General features: G+C 39.9%; 1 protein-coding gene across 1 annotated transcript in view; it reads right to left on the bottom strand.

The window, feature by feature from the left end:
- Positions 1–10,123: 10,123 nt before the first annotated feature.
- Positions 10,124–22,901, bottom strand: part of LOC139464929 (protein C-mannosyl-transferase DPY19L1-like) — a 48,879-nt gene continuing 36,101 nt past the window's right edge. Inside the window, exons 15-22 of the mRNA XM_071246530.1 lie at positions 22,218–22,289; positions 20,395–20,480; positions 19,034–19,055; positions 18,248–18,367; positions 16,400–16,574; positions 12,735–12,834; positions 12,091–12,216; positions 10,124–11,488 (exon numbers count right to left, since the gene is read on the bottom strand). Of these exons, the coding sequence (XP_071102631.1) occupies positions 11,338–11,488; positions 12,091–12,216; positions 12,735–12,834; positions 16,400–16,574; positions 18,248–18,367; positions 19,034–19,055; positions 20,395–20,480; positions 22,218–22,289 (852 nt within the window). The 3' untranslated portion in view covers positions 10,124–11,337. The remainder of the gene's footprint in view (positions 11,489–12,090; positions 12,217–12,734; positions 12,835–16,399; positions 16,575–18,247; positions 18,368–19,033; positions 19,056–20,394; positions 20,481–22,217; positions 22,290–22,901) is intronic.

Here is a 22,901-nt window from a genome sequence, read left to right as displayed (position 1 = left end):
TGAGAGTCCATTTTCACAAGGAAATGTAACTTCATTATCCTAATGACCACTATGATTTATTGATGCTAATACTTTAGTAGGACGGTCGGGAAGCCTCGTGGTTAAAGCCTTCGCTTGTCACGCAAGTCCCAGGTTCGATTGGATACGATGTGTGAAGCCCATTTCTGGTGTCCCCCGCCATGATATAGCTGGAATATTGCTAAAAGTGGCGTAAAACCATACTCACCCACTCTACTAATCTGAAGTTGTCGTCCTCTGCTGAAGGGAGTTGAAGCCTACTCGGCATGTAGAGCCAGAATGTGAAGGCTTGGGACGGTGGGGTAGCCCAGTGGATTAACGTGTTTGCTTGCAACTCTAAAGATCCCTGTTCAATTCCCCTCTGGGGTACAATGTCTGAAGCCCATTTCTGGTGTCCTTGACCGCAATTTTTCTAGAATATCGTTAAAAGCGGCGTAAAACCATACTCACTCACGCGGTTCATAAATTTAGCAATGTCCTCAGTATTGTTTATGACTGTGTAAAGATGATGTGCATATATTTATTTTATAGTTTTCAAGTCATATTCGTCCCAGCACTGTGACTGTTAAAGTCAGTACTTGATTTTAAACAAGCTACACTGTTGTATGTGAATCGATGCGACGTGGAGATCATCTCCTTGAGAAGCGAATCAAACAAGGGCATTTTAGGTTTTGGTTAAACCAAGTCTGATTTGTGCATTTTATCAAAACAAGTGCTGATATTGATCACTTTTATCTTATTATCCATATGATGGTTAATTATTGTACAGTTTCTTCAAGAATGTGTTCATGATTAATACAAAATGTTTAACGCTTAAAACAGCGTGAACTGAAACCGTCCATTGAGTCGCCATACCTGGAGCATATTTTCAGTTGTTTTGTCAGGCCAAATAATCTTCTGAAAATTGTTCAAGTTTTTGCAGCTTAGTCAATATTCTATAGACGTTTTACAGGGAAAACCATAGTTTTCTCAATTGCCGACAACAATAATCTCAATTAAACAAAAAGGGAGACGTGTACTTTCCAATGTGTTCAAAAAACATTGTCATTAACGTTGCGTATGTTGTTTACTTAAATCTCCAAATGTTAAATGCAATTGTCTCAGGGACTGTTATCTGTAGTATGGAAGTGATTCTTGTATTCAAAAGTTGATTGTCTCATGTGATTTGTTTTAATGCCATTCATGTATTAAAATTATGCATTGAAAATGATTTGTCGTACTTTACATGAGAGGGAAAGATAGTCACAGTCAGTGACTGAACAACTGTCAAAGGAGTGGAAACATCAAACATCTTTGATGATGAAGCAAGCAAGTGATGTTCCACCAGCTGGTACAGTGATGCCTTTTGTTTTCTGGAATTCCTATCTGCTAGTCTTCTCCAGCAATGTAGTGTGACTTTGCATGGAATATCATGGAGAAAGAACTGTTTGCAATATCCACATGCAATTCATCTTCCCGAGGCAAGAGAGTTAGCTGACTTTAAAAGTTCAGTTTCCATCCTTCCCGAACTAGGCTGAAATTACTGGGCTTGATCGTAGTGCCACCAGTGGCTATTATCAGTTATGTCCCTTCTAAGCCTCTCCTATTGACCAATCAGATTCCACCTCTCATATCACTTGCGTTTGCTTCACACAAAATGGTGGCGCCCAGTCAGGATGATCTGATCGATAATCAAGATCTATATTGTGATAAAACGGGTCTTACATCGCGAAATGCATCAAATCACCTCAGCACCTTGATTAAAAACATGAAAAGGTGTTGGAAAATATCTGCAGACGAGTTGGCGGTGCACATGTTTTGCAAATCCTGCAGTCGACCAAAATCTGCACGACGGTTCATGAACCGTATTTAGATTTCGGGGAGAGATTTTGATTGGACTATGCATAGACTCATTAGTCCAGCCAAAATGTAACTCCATAATACCAGCCTAGTTCGGCAAGGGTGGAAACTGGACTTTTATAGTCAGTTAACTCTCATGCCTCGGAAAGATGCATGCAATTTGGAGGGATTGTGACCAGTGATACTGCCTATTTAAAACCGCACTGCATTCAAACGTATCATGAACGACCATTTGCTCCTGGGATCAAAAACGTCATGCCACAATTCAACGCCGTAAATCGAAACATTGCAATCCGACGCCACAGTCTGCAGTCATCTCAATGTTCACCGGATCACCATTGTTCTTTGGGATTTATGTCGGCAATACAATTCCACGCAAGGTCCCGAAGTGGAAGACCCTTGCCATCCAGAACAGGTACATCCGGGTACTTCATTTGCGTAGCTGCAGGTGGAGAACCTGGTTTGAGAAGAGTGTTGCAGTGGCTATATCGATGCTACTATATACCAATATTTCAGCTATATGACAGCGGTCTGTAAATAATCAACTCTGGACCAGACAACCCAGTGATTGACATCATGAGCATCAATCCACGCAATTCGGATACGATGACATGCATTAATCAAATCACCGAGCCTGACCAGCGTACCCATGTGGAGAATCGAACCTAGTGACTTTTAAGTCGCTTCTTACGACGTGGATCTCTTCTCCACAGCATTTTAGAAATGACACCGTGACAAATACATGACAAGACAAACCAAACCAAACACAGCAAATAGAGAGATTCTTTATTGTGGAAAAACCCTGTTTTCCAGATCCATTTAGAAACAGAAGGGAAACTACAGCTATCAAACTAAACTAGGATTAATATATGGGCTATTGTTAAGTGTAGGTAGATATACACTGTGGCTTCTAGTTGAAAATACAGTCGACTCCCTGTCAGCAGGTTTGGCATATAAAACACTGAACTTTATGAAAATATTACATATTTCTGTGCTGTTATGAATAGTTCTGTTTGCACCTGATCACCAGAATAATTTACTTTGAATAGCAGGATGACATACATTCTGGTGAAGCAGCTGTTTAAAATAATTATGTCTATTTGATGACCTCACGACTGAATTTATGTGATCAATAAGCTGTTGGTGAAAAAAGGCCACATCTTTGGAGGTCATTAAGTAGAAATAGGATTAAGTAGACATTTTTGACTGTCCCTTGACTTACTGAGTCGACTATGTTAAACTAAATCTTGAACAAAATGCTTTTGAAGAAACTGCTGCAAGTAATACACTCCAAATGATTGCAAATTAACATATTACAAAGTAAATGTGTAAAATTAGAACTCGGCAAAAGCATGTTTTCCTCCATAATAATTGAGCAAAATTATACTGGGATGAATTCAAGGAATGAGTTAGCTATGGGCCTCCAACATGGGTCTTTGCTTATTACATTAAAAAAGAAGAAATGTATTAAGTGACCTGGGGGAATAATCAAATGACTGTTCTCATAAAAAAAAAGTAATTATCCAGCATTTTTTTAAATTCAGGGTCGGTCAATCTGTAAACCAAATAATAATAATAAGGGCCTTATTAGATTATTCAAAATTCATAGGGCAAACTGAAATATTCCATCTAGTATCATTCCCTTTTGTGGAAATATGCTGTCTGATTAAACCAACTTTTGTTGGACAAGAATGTCATTGGGGTATTGACCAATAAAGATTTAGATAGGGACCAAGATTATATTTTCTTCCAACCTAATATGGATGTTGGCATCAAGTCTATACTGTCAGGATAGAATATTGACCATCCTGTTTTGTTTTTTGTCTTTATAGATCAAACTTGTATTATTGACAAAGCACAATGGGATTGAAGGAAAGTGATATCGATACATCTATGGGACTGGTTTGGGACTGTTCAAATTGAGAGTGTTGTTTAATGCTGCTACCATTATTTTTCAGATATTCTTTGGGACTGATTGATAGACGTAAACAATTAAAGATTCAGGGCATCCTAAATTAAATCCTCTCGCTTATCGGCGTATGCGCCTGACTTATCTAACAAAGGAGATGGATAGTGTGGCATTGAGTGAGTGAGTTGGGTGTTTACACCTCTTGTACAAATTTGAACTACATGACTTCAAAACAAAGAATGAGCTGAAATTGATCATTTCTATGATTTGATGATCACAATTTCTTTTTAATAAATTGTTTAAAATGGAAACGACAAAAAGAACTTACACACTGGGAACCACACCTCAACATTCACCCGTATTTTTTTTGTTGAATGAATATCTTTGGGTCACTGCTTCAAGATTATATTTAAAATAATAAAAATAACTTACAACACATTTTTTCAGGATTCTAATCAATTATTTTGGGGATAATTTTTGAGGCAAAAATAATTTTTTTCCGATTATTGTGGAACAAATTATTGAAATAAATATATAAATAAATCGCAGCCCCGACCCAGAATATTAAATGGTCCCAATGGTGGAAGAAGCAACAATGCATCTGATATGAAGTGATGGGTCACTAGGTTATCTGAATGGCAACTTATTACTGATAACTGATTGTCCAGTGTGAAAGAGTTACAACAGGGACTTAATTGTCAATACCACATTTAACAGATAAATGAACAAAATACAAGTTCTAAAACAATGACACCTTTCAACAAATAATTACCCAACATGTTTACCCTCTCATGGTATGGTAAGAAGGACATTTACTTACACTGACAGGCTCGAATTCAACAAAATACTTCAACATTACATAAAAGGGACAAATTACATCTTCAATGTAGTAAACGCACTTGGTTCTTAATACATTGCTTACAGCACTGACAAAATTATTGACTATGCACAACCATAAAATACCAATCACATTACACTCCCTCACAATGGAACAAATAAAATACATGGTCAACAACAAAACATATCCAAAACACATCATGTATCTTTTGTAAGAAGATAGCACACCTAAGGCCAGACTTTGTTTTTAGACTCCCAAAATTAAATGTGAAAAAATTTAAAAACAATTTTTTTTTATTCCACCAACCAGAAATAAGTAAAAAGTTAAAAAAAAATCATTTAATGTTGCTATCAATACAGATAAATTATTGAAAATACTATAATTGTAACCTTTTGAAAATGTATCTTAAAAACTACTAAGCATTTGGAGGAAATCCCAAATGTCATTGAAATAGGCTAGTAATAATTAAAGCATTTGGATATGTGAACAATTAGTATGTTACCATGGTTATTCCAATCATATAAATTATACAGAACAAAAGTTCTTCACAAAAGAGATTCAAATTTTATCATTAACAAAAGAAAAAGGTACAAATAAATGTTGAAGCACAAAACTACTTTGTTCTCGTGTACATAAAGACTGTACGTCTATCTGGGCAAGAGAGACTACGGCAATATATGTGGGTGCAAATCAGTAATAAAACTAAAAAGCAAAATAATATCACTATGCTATCTGCAATAAATCAAAATCATTCATTAATTTGATCAAATGTCATATTACAGTCCAAAAAACCTTGAATCGATAAACTAAAGTGAATGCCAATAAAGATGTAACACATACGAGTTACACATCGTCAGTACACAACAGGTTTGAATACACTACGTTCCTCCATAACCCAGCAATACATACGACCGCTTTGTGGCGTAGCTGCTATTATTAACCTATGAAACAAGGGTTGGCCTGGTTCCGGCAAGGGAACACAGAGAACAAATAAGCACTCAGTTTATATCACACACGTGGCAATGTGTCTGTCTTGACATCATCATCTCATAAGTGTTATCATGTGCCATAGCCCATCTATATCTGCTCTACACATTGCAACAATGTGAGGCAATGGTAGAGTTTACACAAAGTTCATATAAGGAGTAGGGCTTTTTCTGGTCTGTCATACAGACCCTGAAACAAATATATCCAAAACAGCCCCTGCAAGTCTATAGTAGGCAAGTCAAGATTACTGTAGTTTCAGTTTCTGAAAATGAAGCAGGTCTCTGGGCTCCTTTACATTATATTTTATTACCAGTAAGATAAATAAACTGTTTTAAAAAAAACACTATTTTCATTTCAGAGACAAGGTGTTAGTCTAGACTTAATGGACTTCTGTGACTTATACACAGCCTCATTTCATTGGCTGACTAAAAATAGACACATCACTACACCGCAAACCTGCCGTATGGATTCACGAGTGGTGGAAGACCGTAGAAGTATTGGCATATTGTTACATGGTGACTTCATGGGAGGAAGAGTATTCCCAAGGTTGCCTGAAAACAGGCCAAACAATTCTAAATATGTCATAATGTCAATATAAGCACCAACAAAATGTTATACAGTACTATTCAACACACTGGAATAAGATATGAATATTATGCATATGATTGGTGTATAACTGTGTTTATCACACTGTGTTGTTCAGTACATATCGCCACTCAGTTGCTGCAACGATAACTGGATGACTGGGACAGTTATTGAAGCTGTAAACGGAAAGCAACACAAATGACAGACAAGAAATCACATTCGAGACGTGTATCATATTCATAAATAACTAAATAACGACAGGAGAACTCTTATCATCAAACCACCAGCTACAGCATGACAAATGTGTGGTTTTGTAGCTTTGATAAACTAAAATCAAATTTCACAAACTGTATCAATATGAGAATATAACTTGTGTCTTTTTGTGTGCAAAGCGACCTAGCGCTACAACTGTCGTAAGTTGTCTAAGTTAAAGTAGTGGAATTATGATCATCTTAGTGCAAAGATCGCTTTGAGGAACCTGGGCCATAATATAACAAGTCAAAAACAAAGAAAAATGTTTTCCACGGAATGAAGACTGAATCTGTATCATTAACTATCTGCATCTTCGTCAAGTTTAGCAGTCACTATGTTTGAAGTACACTATTATCACACTATTGTACAATGTAAACAACATTTGTACATTAGGAATGTTCAGAGACCAAAATGTATGATCTTATGTATGATAATATGTCAAGTGTATATCTAAATAGCATGATATATCTGAATATCCCTATCAAGAGTTTAAAAGTATATATTGAAGAAGAGAAGTAACTTGGTATATCACATATTTTCGCATTTCTAAAACCTACCGAATGTTTCAAAAAAAAACGTTCCCAACAAGGATACAGCAACAGTTGCACTTCAAACATAGCAGAATAACGATCAACTAGTGAAACATATTTGCACATCTCTTAATTACAGGCAGTTGATAAGTTGTTCCCAACCAAAGGCAGGGTTAGAAATTGGCATTAGTCCTATAGTCCTTGCCAAACTGCCCAATAGTAAAGATCCAAAGGACTAGTAGAATTTTGCCATTTTTAAAGGTTTTGCTTTATGCTATCATTATAAGGACTAGTGGACTGAAACTGTTAGTTTCTACCGCTGAAAGGCCTTTCTTTTTTGCTTTTTGCTTTATATTATTTATTTTCTCCCACTCACCCTTTCCCTTTGTAGCTGAGTATGGAAGTGACAAACACACAAATTAATATCAATGGTCATTTACAGGTAGTTTATCCTCGATCATTCTGTGTATCTGATCTTCATTCTATAATGCTACATGGCGATTGGGTCCAAGGTATTGAATGGAGATACAGTCAAACACCACTGTGTCGAACTGTGATGTGTCGAACTAACGGTTGTCTCAAAGTAAAAACTTGCGTATTCCTTCTTTTTTTCATCACTTCCGGTTACGTTGAACCTTGGATACCTCGAAGTATTTACAAAGGTCCCTTTAACTTCGACACAATTTTGTTTGACTGCATAATAGACCCGTGAAGATCCGGGGTAGAATAGGTCTTCAGCAACCCATGTTTGCCGTAAAAGGCAACTAACGGGATCGGGTGGTCAGGCCACTTGCGTGGATCGATGCTCATGATATCAATCACTGGATTGTCTGGTCCAGACTCGATTATTTACAGACCGCCGTCATATAGCTGGAATATTGCCGAGTGCAGCGTTACACAACAAACCAACCAACCAACCAACGACTGCATAATACAGTGGATAATCGAGGATATAGGTAGTGATGCAGGGAAAGAGTTTGATTCATCTGATGGACACTGCATGCATACAACTGACTGGGTTGTACATAACATTTTTTTGAAATCATTATCTGTTACACTTAAAAATGTATCAAGTACATTTCAGAAAGGCATCATAACATGTTGGTATGACAACTGTTCCTCGGAGTCGAAATTTGAATATTGAACACTGAGTCAAATCGATGCATGTCAATGTGCTTGAAGCAGGATGCAGACCTTTACCTACTTGATGATACCCAAGAACATGCCGAGGTGCTAACAAACAAAGGATCCTAATTGGGACAAAACTGGAATTTGAAACCTGGATCCCGATGGATCCTGGACAGGCTAAAGTTAGTGAGTGAGTGAGTGAGTGAGTTCGGTTTAACGCCGCTTTTAACAGTATTCCAGTTATATCACTGCGTGTCAGCTTATTGTGGGAGGAAAGCTCGAAACGATGCAGGTCTCTGACGTTTACCACTTTGGTGAAACCCACGAGCATGGGTATGGTGCTGACAAACCTAGAAACAGGTTTCTGACGTGCATAAGGGACGCAACTCTGCACAGCGAATCGCCATGCTTTAGACGACTGGGCCACGCGTGCCACTGGAAAGGCTAAAGGATGTAAATTGTGATGTCTGAAGCCACTGTGCACCCCCCATGATGCTTCTGTTTGGAATGCTGATGCTGCACTTGCATGACTTAATAGCAATAACTGCTTCCTTAGTCATACAATAATTATCTAAAATTGAAAAGGCAATTTAGAGAGAGCTTGATGAATATTTGAGTAACTGGTGCATACAAGTCAGTAAGGAAGGTGATTAAATAAATGTTCATACATTTTCAAATTAATTTTGAGGTTTTAATAAAGGGCCACTATTTACCCTATGTGATTAAGCAAAGCTGATGCTGAATGACAGATCACTGATAATTTGTGAAAAAACAGTTGAGCGTATGTCCTAAATCATGCTAAACACATCCACAAAACAATATTTCAAAAAATATTTTTTCTTTAGATATGTACAATAATTACATATGAACATCATACATAAGTATATGCCAAGGAAATATACATCAGTTATCAACAAACTTGCCTCAGTTGTAAGTAAACACAACCATAATCAGCCATTACTAGTCAACATACAATGACATTCAAGAAGGTGAGTGAGTGAGTGTGTGCGTGAGTTGGGTTTAACGCTGCTTTTAACAGTATTCCAGTTATATCACAGCATGTCAGCTTAATGTGGGAGGAAAGCCCGAAGTGATGCAGGTCTCAGACATTTACCACTTCGGTGAAACCCACGAGCAAAGGTATGGTGCTGACAAACCTGGAAACATAATTGGGGCGAACCAGGATTTGAACCCACAATCATAGGTTTCTGGTGTGCCCAAGGGACGCAACTCTGCACAGCGAGTCACGGTGCCTTAGACAACTGGGCCACCCGTGCCCCCAGAAGGTGAGTGAGTGTTTGTTGTTGTTTTGCTCCGTGTGTATGTAGTTGTGTGTGTGTGTGTATGTGTGTGTGTGTGCGTGCGTGCATGCTACTTTGAACAGCACTTAAGTTAAACCATGTGGATCAGCTTAATGTAAAAAGTTGACAAACAAACGATCATAATGGGGTCAAATTATGAAACCATGACCAGCAGATCCTGGCCTTGCTAAGGGAGACAACTCAGAAAGGAGGCAGTACAAAGACTCCAGTCAACTGTAAGTCTGTTGTAAGTTACAATCATCATATACAGTCTGTACAGAATGTTTGCTGTGTTACCTGCCTCATTGGACAGACAGGCACAGAACAGTGATCACCCAATGAAAGGAATAATAGTCAACATTGATAAGTTTAATACTATCTGAATGGTAAATGACTAAAGTATACTGAAGTATGGGACTTTTCAGAAACTGTCTAACATGTAGACTGTTCCATAAAGAAAGAGTGTTAAAAACAATGTGATAAATTTCTATTATACACAGTTAACAATGAATATAATGATTATGCTGCCCAGGCAACAATGTTCAGGCATTCAATACGAGTGTATGGGAACAATGTATGGATATACCTCATTATGATGTCATCATCCGTGTTAAACAGTGAAACCTCAGTAATACAGACAGTGCTGTTCCTTATGAAACTGCTTGGATGAACTTATTTCTGGATCAACAAATCGTGGGTATGTTGCAGCCGTCTGCAACTTCAGGGACTAGAGTCTAATAATGCTGTTTGGTTGCCACTAAGAAAGACCATATTCTTAATTAATATCTTTTTCCACTGAAACCTACTGAAAATTATGCCAAAAAGTAATTTCGTGCTACTAGGCATGGTTAAAGGTTTTGCAAATACTGCAGTAACATCTCTTTAATAAAAAATTATTGTTCCAAGCAGTAATGACCGCCTCCATAGTCTAGTGGATAACGTGTCTGCCTGGCACGAGGAAGGTTGGTGGTTTGATCCCCTGCCACGTCATTCAAAAACAGGCTGAAAGATGTTACTTGTTGTTACCCTGCCTGGTGCTCGGCATTAAGGGGATAAAACAAGGACTAGTAGGCTTGGAGTCAGTATGCTGTGTCTGAGCTGGGTGTATCTATGTTAAACTGCATCATGACAAGTACCATAAAACTGACATTAGCCACACACACATGCATGCAATAATTTTAAACGCGATGTTAAACCCCATTTCACCTCACCTCAAAGAAGCAGTTGTCTGGACCAACAGTGTCAGAGTTAGCAAGGTTTCAGTTTATAGGATACGCCCCATGGACATCATCAAGAGGGTGTCATGACTGCTTGATGTTCACATGAACAAGAGCACCTTGTGGACGTTACATAGGGTTGAAATCAATCACACAAACTTTCCCGATCTGGACTGCACACGGTCAATACTTCATGGGTTTCTATACAATATGTTCCTCCATCATCTGTGAATTAATATGGTCGGTTTGCAGTATAATCTCAACGGATGGCCTGTTTCAACCCAGTGAGTGATGGAAAACAGCACAAAGCAATATTTCTCACCGTGTGCAACATGTACCATGTGCTCTTCACTTTGAGTAAATGTCAGGCAGTGGTAGGTTTTGCACAATGTTCAAACATGGAGTAGTGCCAATTTGACTTCCATGAATTATAAATCTCATTTCGTTACATTTCACCACTACACTGCATACAGACGTGTCTATCATGGTTGAGGGGCGGTCGGGTAGCCTAGTGGTTAAAGCGTTCGATCGTCACACTGAAGACCCGGGTTCGATTCCCGACATGGGTACAATGTGTGAAGCCAATTTCTGGTGTCCCCCGCCGTGATATTGCTGGAATATTGCTAAAAGTGGCGTAAAACCAAACTCACTCACTCACACTATCATGGTTGATGGAGGAACATACTGTTTACAAACGTAGTGAGGATGGATTGTGTAAGGTCTTGTTTATCGCTCACACCATCTGGAGCACCTGGTACACCGGGTTCATGTAGACTCGTTTAAAGTAGGGCTCGGGATGGTCTCGGAGGATATCACAGAAGGGTGTCTTTCCTCGATTCTCAAAATCTTCCGTGTCCCAGATCTCTGGCATAGAACAACCCTGTCTGGAAGAAAATGACAGTGAGTCAGGTAACTGAATCTGGACAGGCTTCGAACTATTGCAGGCTTTAATAGAAACATATGCCAGTAACAGTTTGGCAGTGCTGAGAAGGGTATGTAGACACCACTGGTTAAATCTGACAGACCTGCAGCTCATTTTGGACTAGTGGTTTATGTAAAACAAGAAAAAAAGTGAGCATGGCTCACTAATACCCCTGACTCACCTAGTGTGTCAGTAGTTTCAAATTAAATAGCTAGGATAGGGTTAGGGTTTGAAAAATTCATTAAAAAAATTAAATTAATAAAAAACATTTTTTTTCTTTTGACTGCACCCCTCCATATGACACAGATTATATGTACTAAGTTTGAGATGAATCCACTGAATAGTTTAAGAGAAATCGCGCAGACAAAGTTTTCGGACGGACTGACAGACGGACGGAAGGAACCTTGGTATAACTATATACACCCGACTTTTAAAAGTCGGGAGGTATAATAACTATATTTTAGGAATAACTAAATCACTCTAGACTTTTACTATTTTTTGACTAATGGACCATTGTCCATGTCTATTTCTAGAACGCGACATGTATTGGGATACCATACTCACTTGGTTCGGCGGGAACACCATGAGTCTTCATAGATGACATAATCCACTTTCAGCTCTTTGAGGCCCTTCACGACCTCATCTCCGGGCTTCCGGCTGAAGATACTGTACACCATCTTCGTCCTTTCCCTGCAATACACATGTTTTAGGTCAACTCACATCACATGTACAGTAGGCCAGCCACGATTAGGTGCCTCACTCTGGCAGTGTGGGTGTTTGAATCCTGGATGGGTCTCAACCCCAAAAAGAAATACTAGAACCTGTACTTAAGTAAGTTATCCCAAATATATTTGTTAGATATGGATCTGGTTGCTTGAAACAATTCATCAACGTGAAGAGGTTGCTTAATCTCTAACAAGCTCTATGGGAATAATGTCTAAGAACTTATCAATTCAAGATCAGATTGATTCATTAAGTACAATTTCATATTGTTTTAGCAGCATTCCAGCAATATCAAGGCAGGAGACACCAAAAATGAACTTCACACATTGTACCCCTGTGGGAAATTGAACCTGGGCCTTTGGCGTGATGAGCAAACGCTTTAACCACTAAGCTACCCCACCGGCCCCAGTAAGTAAATGATTTAAGATTGGAAGAAATGACTCAACTGAATCACGACAATAATGTCCCCCTGATCGAGCACCTACCGTAGTCCTGCATCTTCATAATGGGGGTGGTTGACAATTGGTCGGTGGGTGCACAGCTTAATTGTAGCCATTGTTGGCATCGGACCAGCAAATACAGCATCTGAGGGACAGAAGTTCCATGAGGCATGTACAAGCAATCTGCAATGAGGGAACATCTTGCCTGTGTGGCTTCCATTGAGTCGCCTCTATGACCAGCATACATTGCTCTTGGCCTGTTCTAACCAGGAATCCTCATGAGGTCGCCTCTATGACCAGCATAGGTTGTTTGCGGCCTATTCTAACCAGGAATCCTCATGAGGTCGCCTCTATGACCAGCATATGTTGTTTGTGGCCTATTCTAACCAGGAGTCCTCATGAGGTCGACTCTATGACCAGCATAGGTTGTTTGCGGCCTATTCTTACCAGGAATCCTCATGAGGTCGCCTCTATGACCAGCATAGGTTGTTTGTGGCCTATTCTAACCAGGAGTCCTCATGAGGTCGACTCTATGACCAGCATATGTTGTTTGTGGCCTATATTAACCAGGAGTCCTCATGAGGTCGACTCTATGACCAGCATACATTGCTCTTGGCCTGTTCTAACCAGGAATCCTCATGAGGTCGCCTCTATGACCAGCATAGGTTGTTTGCGGCCTATTCTAACCAGGAATCCTCATGAGGTCGCCTCTATGACCAGCATAGGCTGTTTGTGGCCTGTTCTAACCAGGAATCCTCACGAGGTTGCCTCTATGACCAGCATAGCTTGTTTGCGGCCTATTCTAACCAAGTAAGGATAAGAATTTATGGATGAACAACTTCTTTATTACAATTATATTGTGAGCAGCTCTTAATTGTAATAAAGAAGTTGTTCATCCATAAATTCTTATCCTTACTTACCGTATATCGCTGTGTATAAGGCGACCCCACGTATAAGACGACCCCCCTGTACACACCTTAAAAATCAACCCAAAATCCTATACTCCGTGTATAAGGCGACCTGGATTGAAACACATCACAAGTCTGACTGATATACCGGTAGAAGATTTAACGTGCTCTTGCCGACTGTAGCGTATTTCGCACACAGACATCACAAATTAGTTAGTTAGTTACTTTGGAGATTTAATGTGCGCTTTCCGACTGATGCGTATTTCGCACACATCACAAGTGTGCACACAAACCTTATATATGCAATAAAAATATGTTTATCTTGCGTTGTTTTTTTTCTACAATGATAGGTCGCGTGTGTAACTCCGGCACACGTCGCCATTTTGTGTTTACACGGTACGACACCAAATTGGTGCCCGTAAAATAAAATTAATTTATGAAGTAATAACATATAAGAGACAATGGTGAGTAATTTAATCGCCAATTAACTATGTTGTAACTAACTAGGCTTATGTTTGCTTCACATTCAGCGTGTTTATTCCACAATCACTTGTACACACCGTCTCCAACACTTGTTAATACAACTGTAAAAACAGCGGGAATTGATTTCAGCTTCACCGGTTATCACATGTTAGGTCACATGTGCAATATGCAAATGATTACCGGTACTTCCGGCTCTCTACTCACGGATGTTGATTGTTTTACCGTGTCAGCTGGTTTGACAGTCTGCATCGAGGAGAGGGTCATTTCAACTTTATTTGCAGAAATTATTAAACTTTATTCAAGGAAAAGAGATACAAATCATGTTTATGTATGGAAATAGTTATTTGAACAGTTATTTAGGACGAAATGCGAAGTTTTATTGTCAAATGCTGGGCTGGCTATCGGACGCCGGTTGACATCGCCAGTGGAAAATAATGTGAGATCTTTGACTCCGTGTATAAGACGACCCCCCTTCTTAGCCCCCTCATTTTAGGTACGAAAAACTCGCCTTATACACAGCGATATACGGTAGTACTCCAACTTCTAAATGCCTATCAAAGAAGTTATTCTAACCAGGAAATAACATGAGGTTGCCTCTATGACCAGCATAGGCTTTTTGTGGCCTATTCTAACCAGCAATCCCCATGAGGTCGCCTCTATGACCAGCATAGCTTGTTTGCAGCCTATTCTAACCAGGAATCAACATGAGGTCGCCTCTATGACCAGCATAGGCTTTTTGTGGCCTATTCTAACCAGCAATCCCCATGAGGTCGCCTCTATGACCAGCATAGCTTGTTTGCGGCCTATTCTAACCAGGAATCAACATGAGGTCGCCTCTATGACCAGCATAGGCTGTTTGTGGCCTGTTCTAACCAGGAATCCTCATGAGGTTGCCTCTATGACCAGCATAGCTTGTTTGCGGCCTATTCTAACCAGCAATCCCCATGAGGTTGCCTCTATGACCAGCATAGCTTGTTTGCGGCCTATTCTAACCAGCAATCCCCATGAGGTCGCCTCTATGACCAGCATAGCTTGTTTGCGGCCTATTCTAACCAGGAATCAACATGAGGTCGCCTCTATGACCAGCATATGTTGTTTGCGGCCTATTCTAACCATGAATCCTCATGAGATTGCCTCTATGACCAGCATAGCTTGTTTGCGGCCTATTCTAACCAGGAATCCCCATGAGGTCGCCTCTATGACCAGCATAGCTTGTTTGCGGCCTATTCTAACCAGGAATCCCCATGAGGTCGCCTCTATGACCAGCATAGGCTGTTTGTGGCCTATTCTAACTAGGAATCCTCATGAATCCTCATGAGGTCACCACTATGCATAGGCTGCTTGGGACCAATTCTTACCTGGAATCTCCAAAATCCAATGCATACTGTGTCTGTGGCAAGTATCAGATCAGCTTGTGGGCAGAGATTCCAGTGATCGATAATATGAGCAGCCTCTTACAAAGTCAGGGTACAACACATGTCATAGATCATGACCACCCAACCCATTTAGTCACCTTGTGCGATAAGCATAGGTTGTTGAGGACATATTCTTACCAGAAATTTCCAAAATTCTGGGAAACAATAGGGTATATTTTATCAATACCTTAAGCCATGTAGAGTACTCAAGTATTAGTGAGTGAGTGAGTATGGTTTTACGCCGCTTTCAGCAATATTCCAGCTATATCATGGCGGGGGACACCAGAAGTGGGCTTCACACATCGTATCCAATCGAACCTGGGACTTCGGCGTGACAAGCGAAGGCTTTAACCACGAGGCTTCCCGACCATCCTACTAAAGTATTAGCATCAATAAATCATAGTGGTCATTAGGATAATGAAGTTACATTTCCTTGTGAAAATGGACTCTCACCGTAAAGTATCTGACCTTTGCCACCAGTTTGAAGTCCGATTCCAGTAAAATTCTGTTCATTCTAGTAAACTCAGCTAATAATAGTACAACCCTAAGCTCAACTGAAAATGATGCTTACAGTCTGTTTGTTTCTTGTTTAACGCCGCACTCAGCAATATTCCAGCTATATGGCAGCGGTCTGTAAATAATCGAGTCTGGACCAGACAATCCAGTGATTGGCATCATGAGCATTAATCTACGCAATTGGGATACGATGACATGCATCAACCAAGTCAGCGAATCTGACCACCTGATCATATTAGTTGCCTCTTACAACAAGCATAGTCGCCTATTACGGTAAGCATGGGTTGCTGAAGACCTATTCTACCCCGGATCTTCACGGGTCTGCTTAGACCCTGTTTGGGGTCGTAGACAGATTTGGGCATTCTGCTGCAATACCAAAGAGGCCTACTTTTGGGTGTCTTGTCGTTAATCCAGTCGACCAGGTCCTCCATAGGATAGTTGCTGAACTCCCCCATGATGCTCCACTGATGCTGCAGGTTCTGTATCCCCGTGAACGCCATCCCCGCCAACACCACCGCCAGCATCGCGAAGTGGGCCTCCTTACGGCCACACCAGCCAAAGTACTGCAACATTTCAGGTGGTTGGTGAGAACATGGTTCACGTCACATGAGTGGTTTATTTTTGTTGGTTCTAATGCTGCACTCAGCAATATTCCAGCTCAATTACAGCAGGCTGTAAATAATTGAGTCTGGACCAGACAATCAAGTGACTTACATCATGAGCATCGATCCACGCAATTGGGATCGTTGACATGCATTAACCAAGTCAGTGAGCCTGACCACACGATCCCATTAGTCACCTCTTACGACAAGCATAGATGCCTTTTATGAGCCTGCTCCCTGATCCATTCAGATTCCTCTTATGACCAGCAATGTATGTTCCTGGGGACTTATTACGGTGCTTGCTTAGTATATGGTTCAAGTCAGACAAGTGGTACCATGATACAGCGACCCATGTCCCCTGAGTATGATTGGTTGGTTTGTTGTTTAACGCCGCACTCAGCAATATTCCAGCTATATGGCAGTGGTCTGTAAATGATCGAGTCTGGACCAGACAATCCAGTGATTGACATCATGTGCATTGATCCATGCAATTGGGATCAATGACATGCATCCACCAAGTCAGCGAATCTGACCACCCGATCCCGTTAGTTGCCTCTTACGACAAGCATAGTCACCTTTTAGCCCACTGAGATACCATGCTGCAGCTTAACATGCATACCCCACTCAGACACAGTATACTGACTCCGAGCCGACCAGTCCTTGTTTTCACACATTGTCTTTGTAAACGATATTATTTTACAGAGCAATGGAATTCATTACAAACATCTTTTAGATTACACTAATTTCATTTATGGGTGTAGTCTTTTCTGTCCCAATTGGTAAGCGATGGCATGTCCTAATAAATAAATAAGTAATTTATTGTCCAGAAAACATCCAACTGATTACATGATTCAGTTCAGTTAAAAAAATACAGTTGGTCCAACCTCTGAGGAACAGAGGATATATTTACTCCATGTCAATTTGTGAGACGGCCAAAGTATATGTTGTGTAAGACTAACCTTTATTCTCTGAAATGAAAATATTTTAGGCTAAAAAAATAATAGTCTTGGTTCTCAGGCATCTCCCACATCATCAGAAAGTCTGCCGCATAGCGCTTGATATGAAAATCAAGCCAGAATCTTTCAGGAGTTATTTAACTGAACCAATTTTTTATAACCCTAAAATCAAAATTAAAATGGGCAGAAGCTCATTTTATGTAACAGGTACTTCTTGTAAAGTCTGCCGCACATTTCATTTTTATTTCCATTTTCAAAGTTTGAAAAAATTATCCTAATGCTTAAAAAAAAATGCGATTCAATATAGCACACAGTTACTACCCATTACATGCGTACTGCTTTACTGTGCATCTCGTGTTATGGTCATGGCAGCAATAGGAGTTTGTATGCTTGTTTATGTAGGGAGGCACTTTACCAGGTTGATGGTACAAAACTGTTTATTTGGTCACATAAAGATTTGAACAAGCAAAATAAACACAAACAAACAAACAAACAAACAACACACCTGCAGTATATTTTCAAAAGGCATTGCCTGAGAACCAATTCTTTAATTTTTTTAAGCCTTAAGATTTAATCTTGTTTTTTCAAAATGCCAAAGTATTATAGACAAGCTAGGGGCTTTTGTTGTGGGTGAGAAACTATTGTGAGGTGGTAGGTGTAATGTACAAGGCTGCTCACCTTCTTGGAGGCCAGAAGTGACGTGAGGAGGCAGAGATGCGGAGTCCAGAACAGCTTCAGCCTCATGATCATGATGGCCATTGTGGCGAAGGCAACTTGTTGGAACAGGTGGTACACCAGCTGGAACATCGAGGGAAACATGGCCAGGATTTAGGTTTGGTTAGGTGTGTAGTTTTACGCCGCACTCAACAATATTCCAGCTATATGACGGCGGTCTGTAAATAATCTAGTCTGGACCAGACAATCCAGTGATCAATATCATGAGCATTGATCCATGCAATTGGGATCGATGACATGCATAAACCAAGCCAGCGAGTCTGACCACCCGATCCCGTTAGTCGCCTCTTACAACAAGCTGAAGATCTATTCTACCCCGGATCTTCAGAGATCTGGCCATGATTTATCACCGATTATAACTATTGCTGTTTGTTTGAAGTTTAATGCTGCACTCAGCAATATTCCAGCTATGTGATGGCAGCCTGAAAACAATCGAATCTGGACCAGACAATAATCCAGTGATTGACATCATGAACAACGATCAAGGACGTCACGCTATTAACCAAGTCTGCCATCCAATCCATTTGGTCCTCTTAACATTTCATATTTGAATTACAATTTGGCAATTATTTACAAAATCTTCCTTTAATCTAGGTCCTATCCTGGAATGTGGGTATGGTGGGTGCCTGGGAATGTGGTATACAGGACAGTATCACCCTGTAGTAAGCGTTCTTACAACGAGCATTTCTGCAATATTTGAGCTCTATTAACCTTGAAAAGTGAACTCACCTCTGCATCAGGTCTGTTCCTTCTGAAATAAAAATAAATAAATCACAACTTAAGTTTTACGACTGTGGCCAGTAATGAGTTATGTTCCTAGAAAAACAACAAGAGAATACTGTAAATCGTGAAATTAATGGGTCTCCAAAAGAATACGACCACTGATCCCATGCAAAAAATGCGACTCAATATGAATACGAAACCCCCCTCCTCTCAAGCATCAGCGGATTTATATCTAAAAAAAATGTCCTCTGTCAGGTTTACAGGAGAATCCTTACATTAATCCAATCACACACCAAAAAGCACCGCTTATTAACGCTGAGTAAAGTACTTTCGCTAAAACAATGCACGTATGCACACTCGTGTCGGCCTTTGACGCAGTCGAAAAGAACAAAGACACCGTGTTTCATGGGTGGTGTCTGTCTGGACTTGCAGGTGTGATCAGTGATGACATAAGTGAGTCTTGTCTTGACCCCAGCAGTGACAATTCACAGGTTGTAATTAGTGTTTGAATGACATTGTTTATATACTTCTTACAATAAAGTGGTGTGGAATACATAGTTGTTTGTTTTCAGCGTATGTCTAAGTTGGTATTTCTGCTATCCCAAATGTCTTATTGTTGATATAAATGCAATGTTTAATAATACGAGCAAAGACCACTCGCATTTTTTGCATTTAATTCACGCTCGCGTTAATTTCAAGATTTACAGTAGTATACATGTATATAGAATATTGTAAAATGTTGGCAGAGGAAAAGATCAAGTCAATTTCTTTTCCAAATACAGGTTTGAATATTTCCTAATTTAAGACACTTGAAGGAAAAGTCCTACAGTGTAATGGTCCATATAGATCCATGGATCATTTTCTATAGATATGTCAGAAAATGAATTCTATTCTTCAGAGAGATCGATGCTCAAAGTAAGAATTCAAATAAGACCGTAAGCTTTCTTGCAAAGGTTTGGGTAATTTCCCATGATTCCTTCTCAAGTGGTTCATTTTAGAGTGTTTACTAGACAGTAGACATTGCCTTATCTTCTAGAAATATCAGTATTGTAATATATGTGTTTTGATGGTCGTATTAATCTAGAAAAAAACAAGAACGGTGTATAAACAAACACACTGATAAAATTTCATTAGCCAGTTGGGCCAGTGACATTTCAGAATCTATAGCAGCGGTAGAAACTAACATTTTTAGTTCACTAGTCCTTATAATGATAACATATAGCAAAACCATTAAAAATGGCAAATTTCTACTAGTCCTTAGGATACCTTCAGTATTGGGCAGTTTGTCAAGGACTACGGGCACTAGTGCCAATTTCTAACACTGTATAGCTGACCAAACTTTTGCCATTTGGCACACTGATACCTACCCCTGACTCTCTGCAGTGCTGGCATGCACAGCAGAGCCGTTAGCCACAACCGGGTTCTTCCACTGAGAGTATTCAGATTTTAATATCTGGAACAAATCAAATTAGTAGAGTGAGTGAGTATGGTTTTACGCCGCTTTTAGCAATATTCCAGCAATATCACGGCGGGGGACACCAGATATGGGCTTCACACATTGTACCCATGTCAGGAATTGAACCCGGGTCTTCGGCGTGAAAAGTGAACGCTTTAACCACTAGGCTACCCGACCGCCTCCCATGCCAGTATAAACTTTGTAGTGTTTCAAATACATCACAGATGTAAACCAACTAATATTCCGTTGAATGCCCACCTACATGCTGACCCCAACGTATGTGCATACATTAACTTAAGAGACTGGTGAGATAGCCTTCATGAACATGGTACAAATTGCAACACATTCAGATTTTAATTTTTTTTTTATAAAATTAAGCAATCCGAAATGGCCTATCTATTACATCCCCCCCCCACAAAAACAGTTAACAGACAATTTGATGTGAAGATACTAAAAGGAAGAAACTGCATTAGGTGAGGTGAAATGGGCTTTAGCGACATGCGTGCGTGCATGGCTGCTTGTACTAGTCCGGACTGATGTCGACTTTATAGTGCTAGCCCACCGAGATACCATGCCGCAGTTTAACATGAGAACCCCATTCAGACACAGTATACCGGTACTGATTCCAAGCCGACTAGTCCTTGTTTAAGCTGTTTAATGCCGAGTGCCAGGCAGGGTAACAACAAGTACCATCTTTTAAAGTCTTTAGGTATGACGCGACCGGGGATCGAACCCGCGACCTTCTGCCCTCCAGGCGGATGGTCTACCAGTAGACAACGGAGGCAGTAGAAACTGCATTATGTTCATATCAGTTAGTGTGACAGTTAGTGTGACAGCACTTCAACCCCAGGAGACAGTGAGTAAGCAAATGGATCAAGCATTCCATGTTGTTCCATCATTGACTATGTCATGATGTTTGTTTGTTGTTTAATGACACAGTCAGCAATATTCCCTATATATGACGGCTGTCTGTAAATAATCGAGTCTGGACCAGACAAGCCAGTGATTGATATTACGAACAACGATCTGCTCCTGTCTATCATAGAGTTTTTAAGTGACGTTATTTAGGCAGCATACAAACAACATGGTACCAGAAAGAATACAAAAAAGTTTTGTTTGTTTGTTTGTTGTTAAAGGCCCCAATCAGCAATATTCCAGCTATTTTACGTCGGTCTGTAAATAAATGAGTGAGTGAGTGAGTGAGTGAGTGAGTTTGGTTTTACGCCGCTTTTAGCAATATTCCAGCAATATCACGGCCGGGGACACCAGAAATGGGCTTCACACATTGTACCCATGTCGGGATTCGAACCCCGGTCTTCGGCGTGACGAGCGGACGCTTTAACCACTAGGCTACCCGACCGCCCTGTAAATAATTGAGTCTGGACCAGACAATACAGTAATTGACATCATGAGCATCAATCCACGCAATTGGGATACGATGACATGCACCAACCAAGTCAGTGAGCCTGACCACCTGATCCCGTTAGTCGCCTCTTATGACAAGTTTATTTGCCTCTTACGGCAAGCAAGGACTGCTGAAGACCTATTCTACCCCGGATCTTCACGGGTTGATGAGTGTGATGAGCCAATGTGGTTACCACATAGCTAACCTACAGGACTGACTACCTTCCCATACATCAGGGTGTGGACGAGACTGGGATTATGAATAATTAAATAATTCTGAAATTGTATGACTGAGAAACTGATAAGACTAAGCCTCAGTGGGTGACTTACAAAGAACACAGCTGTGACAAATACGACCATGGAACAAGGCAGCAGTAGGGTCCACAAAAACTTCCATATTGTCTGAAACAGATTTGAATAAGTTGCCAATATTTCTACACAATAAGTTGTGGGTCTTAGCTTGTTATCATAATTGTCACATAGAATTATTTCATGAAAATCAAGCCTTCGAAACTTCAGTGCTTGACTGAAACCGTCCACATTAACAAATTTACTGATAAGCAACACATAGTTACAGTGTAATGTGATGATGTATATTTGTAAGCAACGATAGAAACTAGCATGTTTAGTCTACTACTAATTATAATAACATATAGAAAAAAAACTAAAAATGGCACATTTCTACTAGTCCTTGTGATATCTATGGGGCGGATTGGCAAGGCCTTCAGGATTACCACCAATTTCTATCGCTGTGTAAATGTTCCTTGCAGCAATCTTCATGAATGGGGAGTTTCCATATTAACGGGGTTCACTGTTATGTAACCAGAAATGATCTCTTTATGTTATAAATGATCTCTTAATCATTAAAATGATCTCTTCATCTTCAAAAAATGATCTCTTCATCTGTTAAATGATCTCTCCATCTCTTAAATGATTTCTTAATCTTTAAAATGATCTCTTCATCTTGAAAATGATCTCATCTTTGAAATGATCTCTTTATCTTCAAAATGATCT

This window comes from Haliotis cracherodii, unplaced genomic scaffold (assembly GCF_022045235.1).
Source record: "Haliotis cracherodii isolate W230 unplaced genomic scaffold, xgHalCrac1.p SCAF_17, whole genome shotgun sequence".
Lineage (NCBI taxonomy): Eukaryota > Metazoa > Mollusca > Gastropoda > Lepetellida > Haliotidae > Haliotis > Haliotis cracherodii.
The sequence above is the reverse complement of the archived record's forward strand: the minus strand, read 5'-3'. Positions and strand labels throughout refer to the sequence as shown.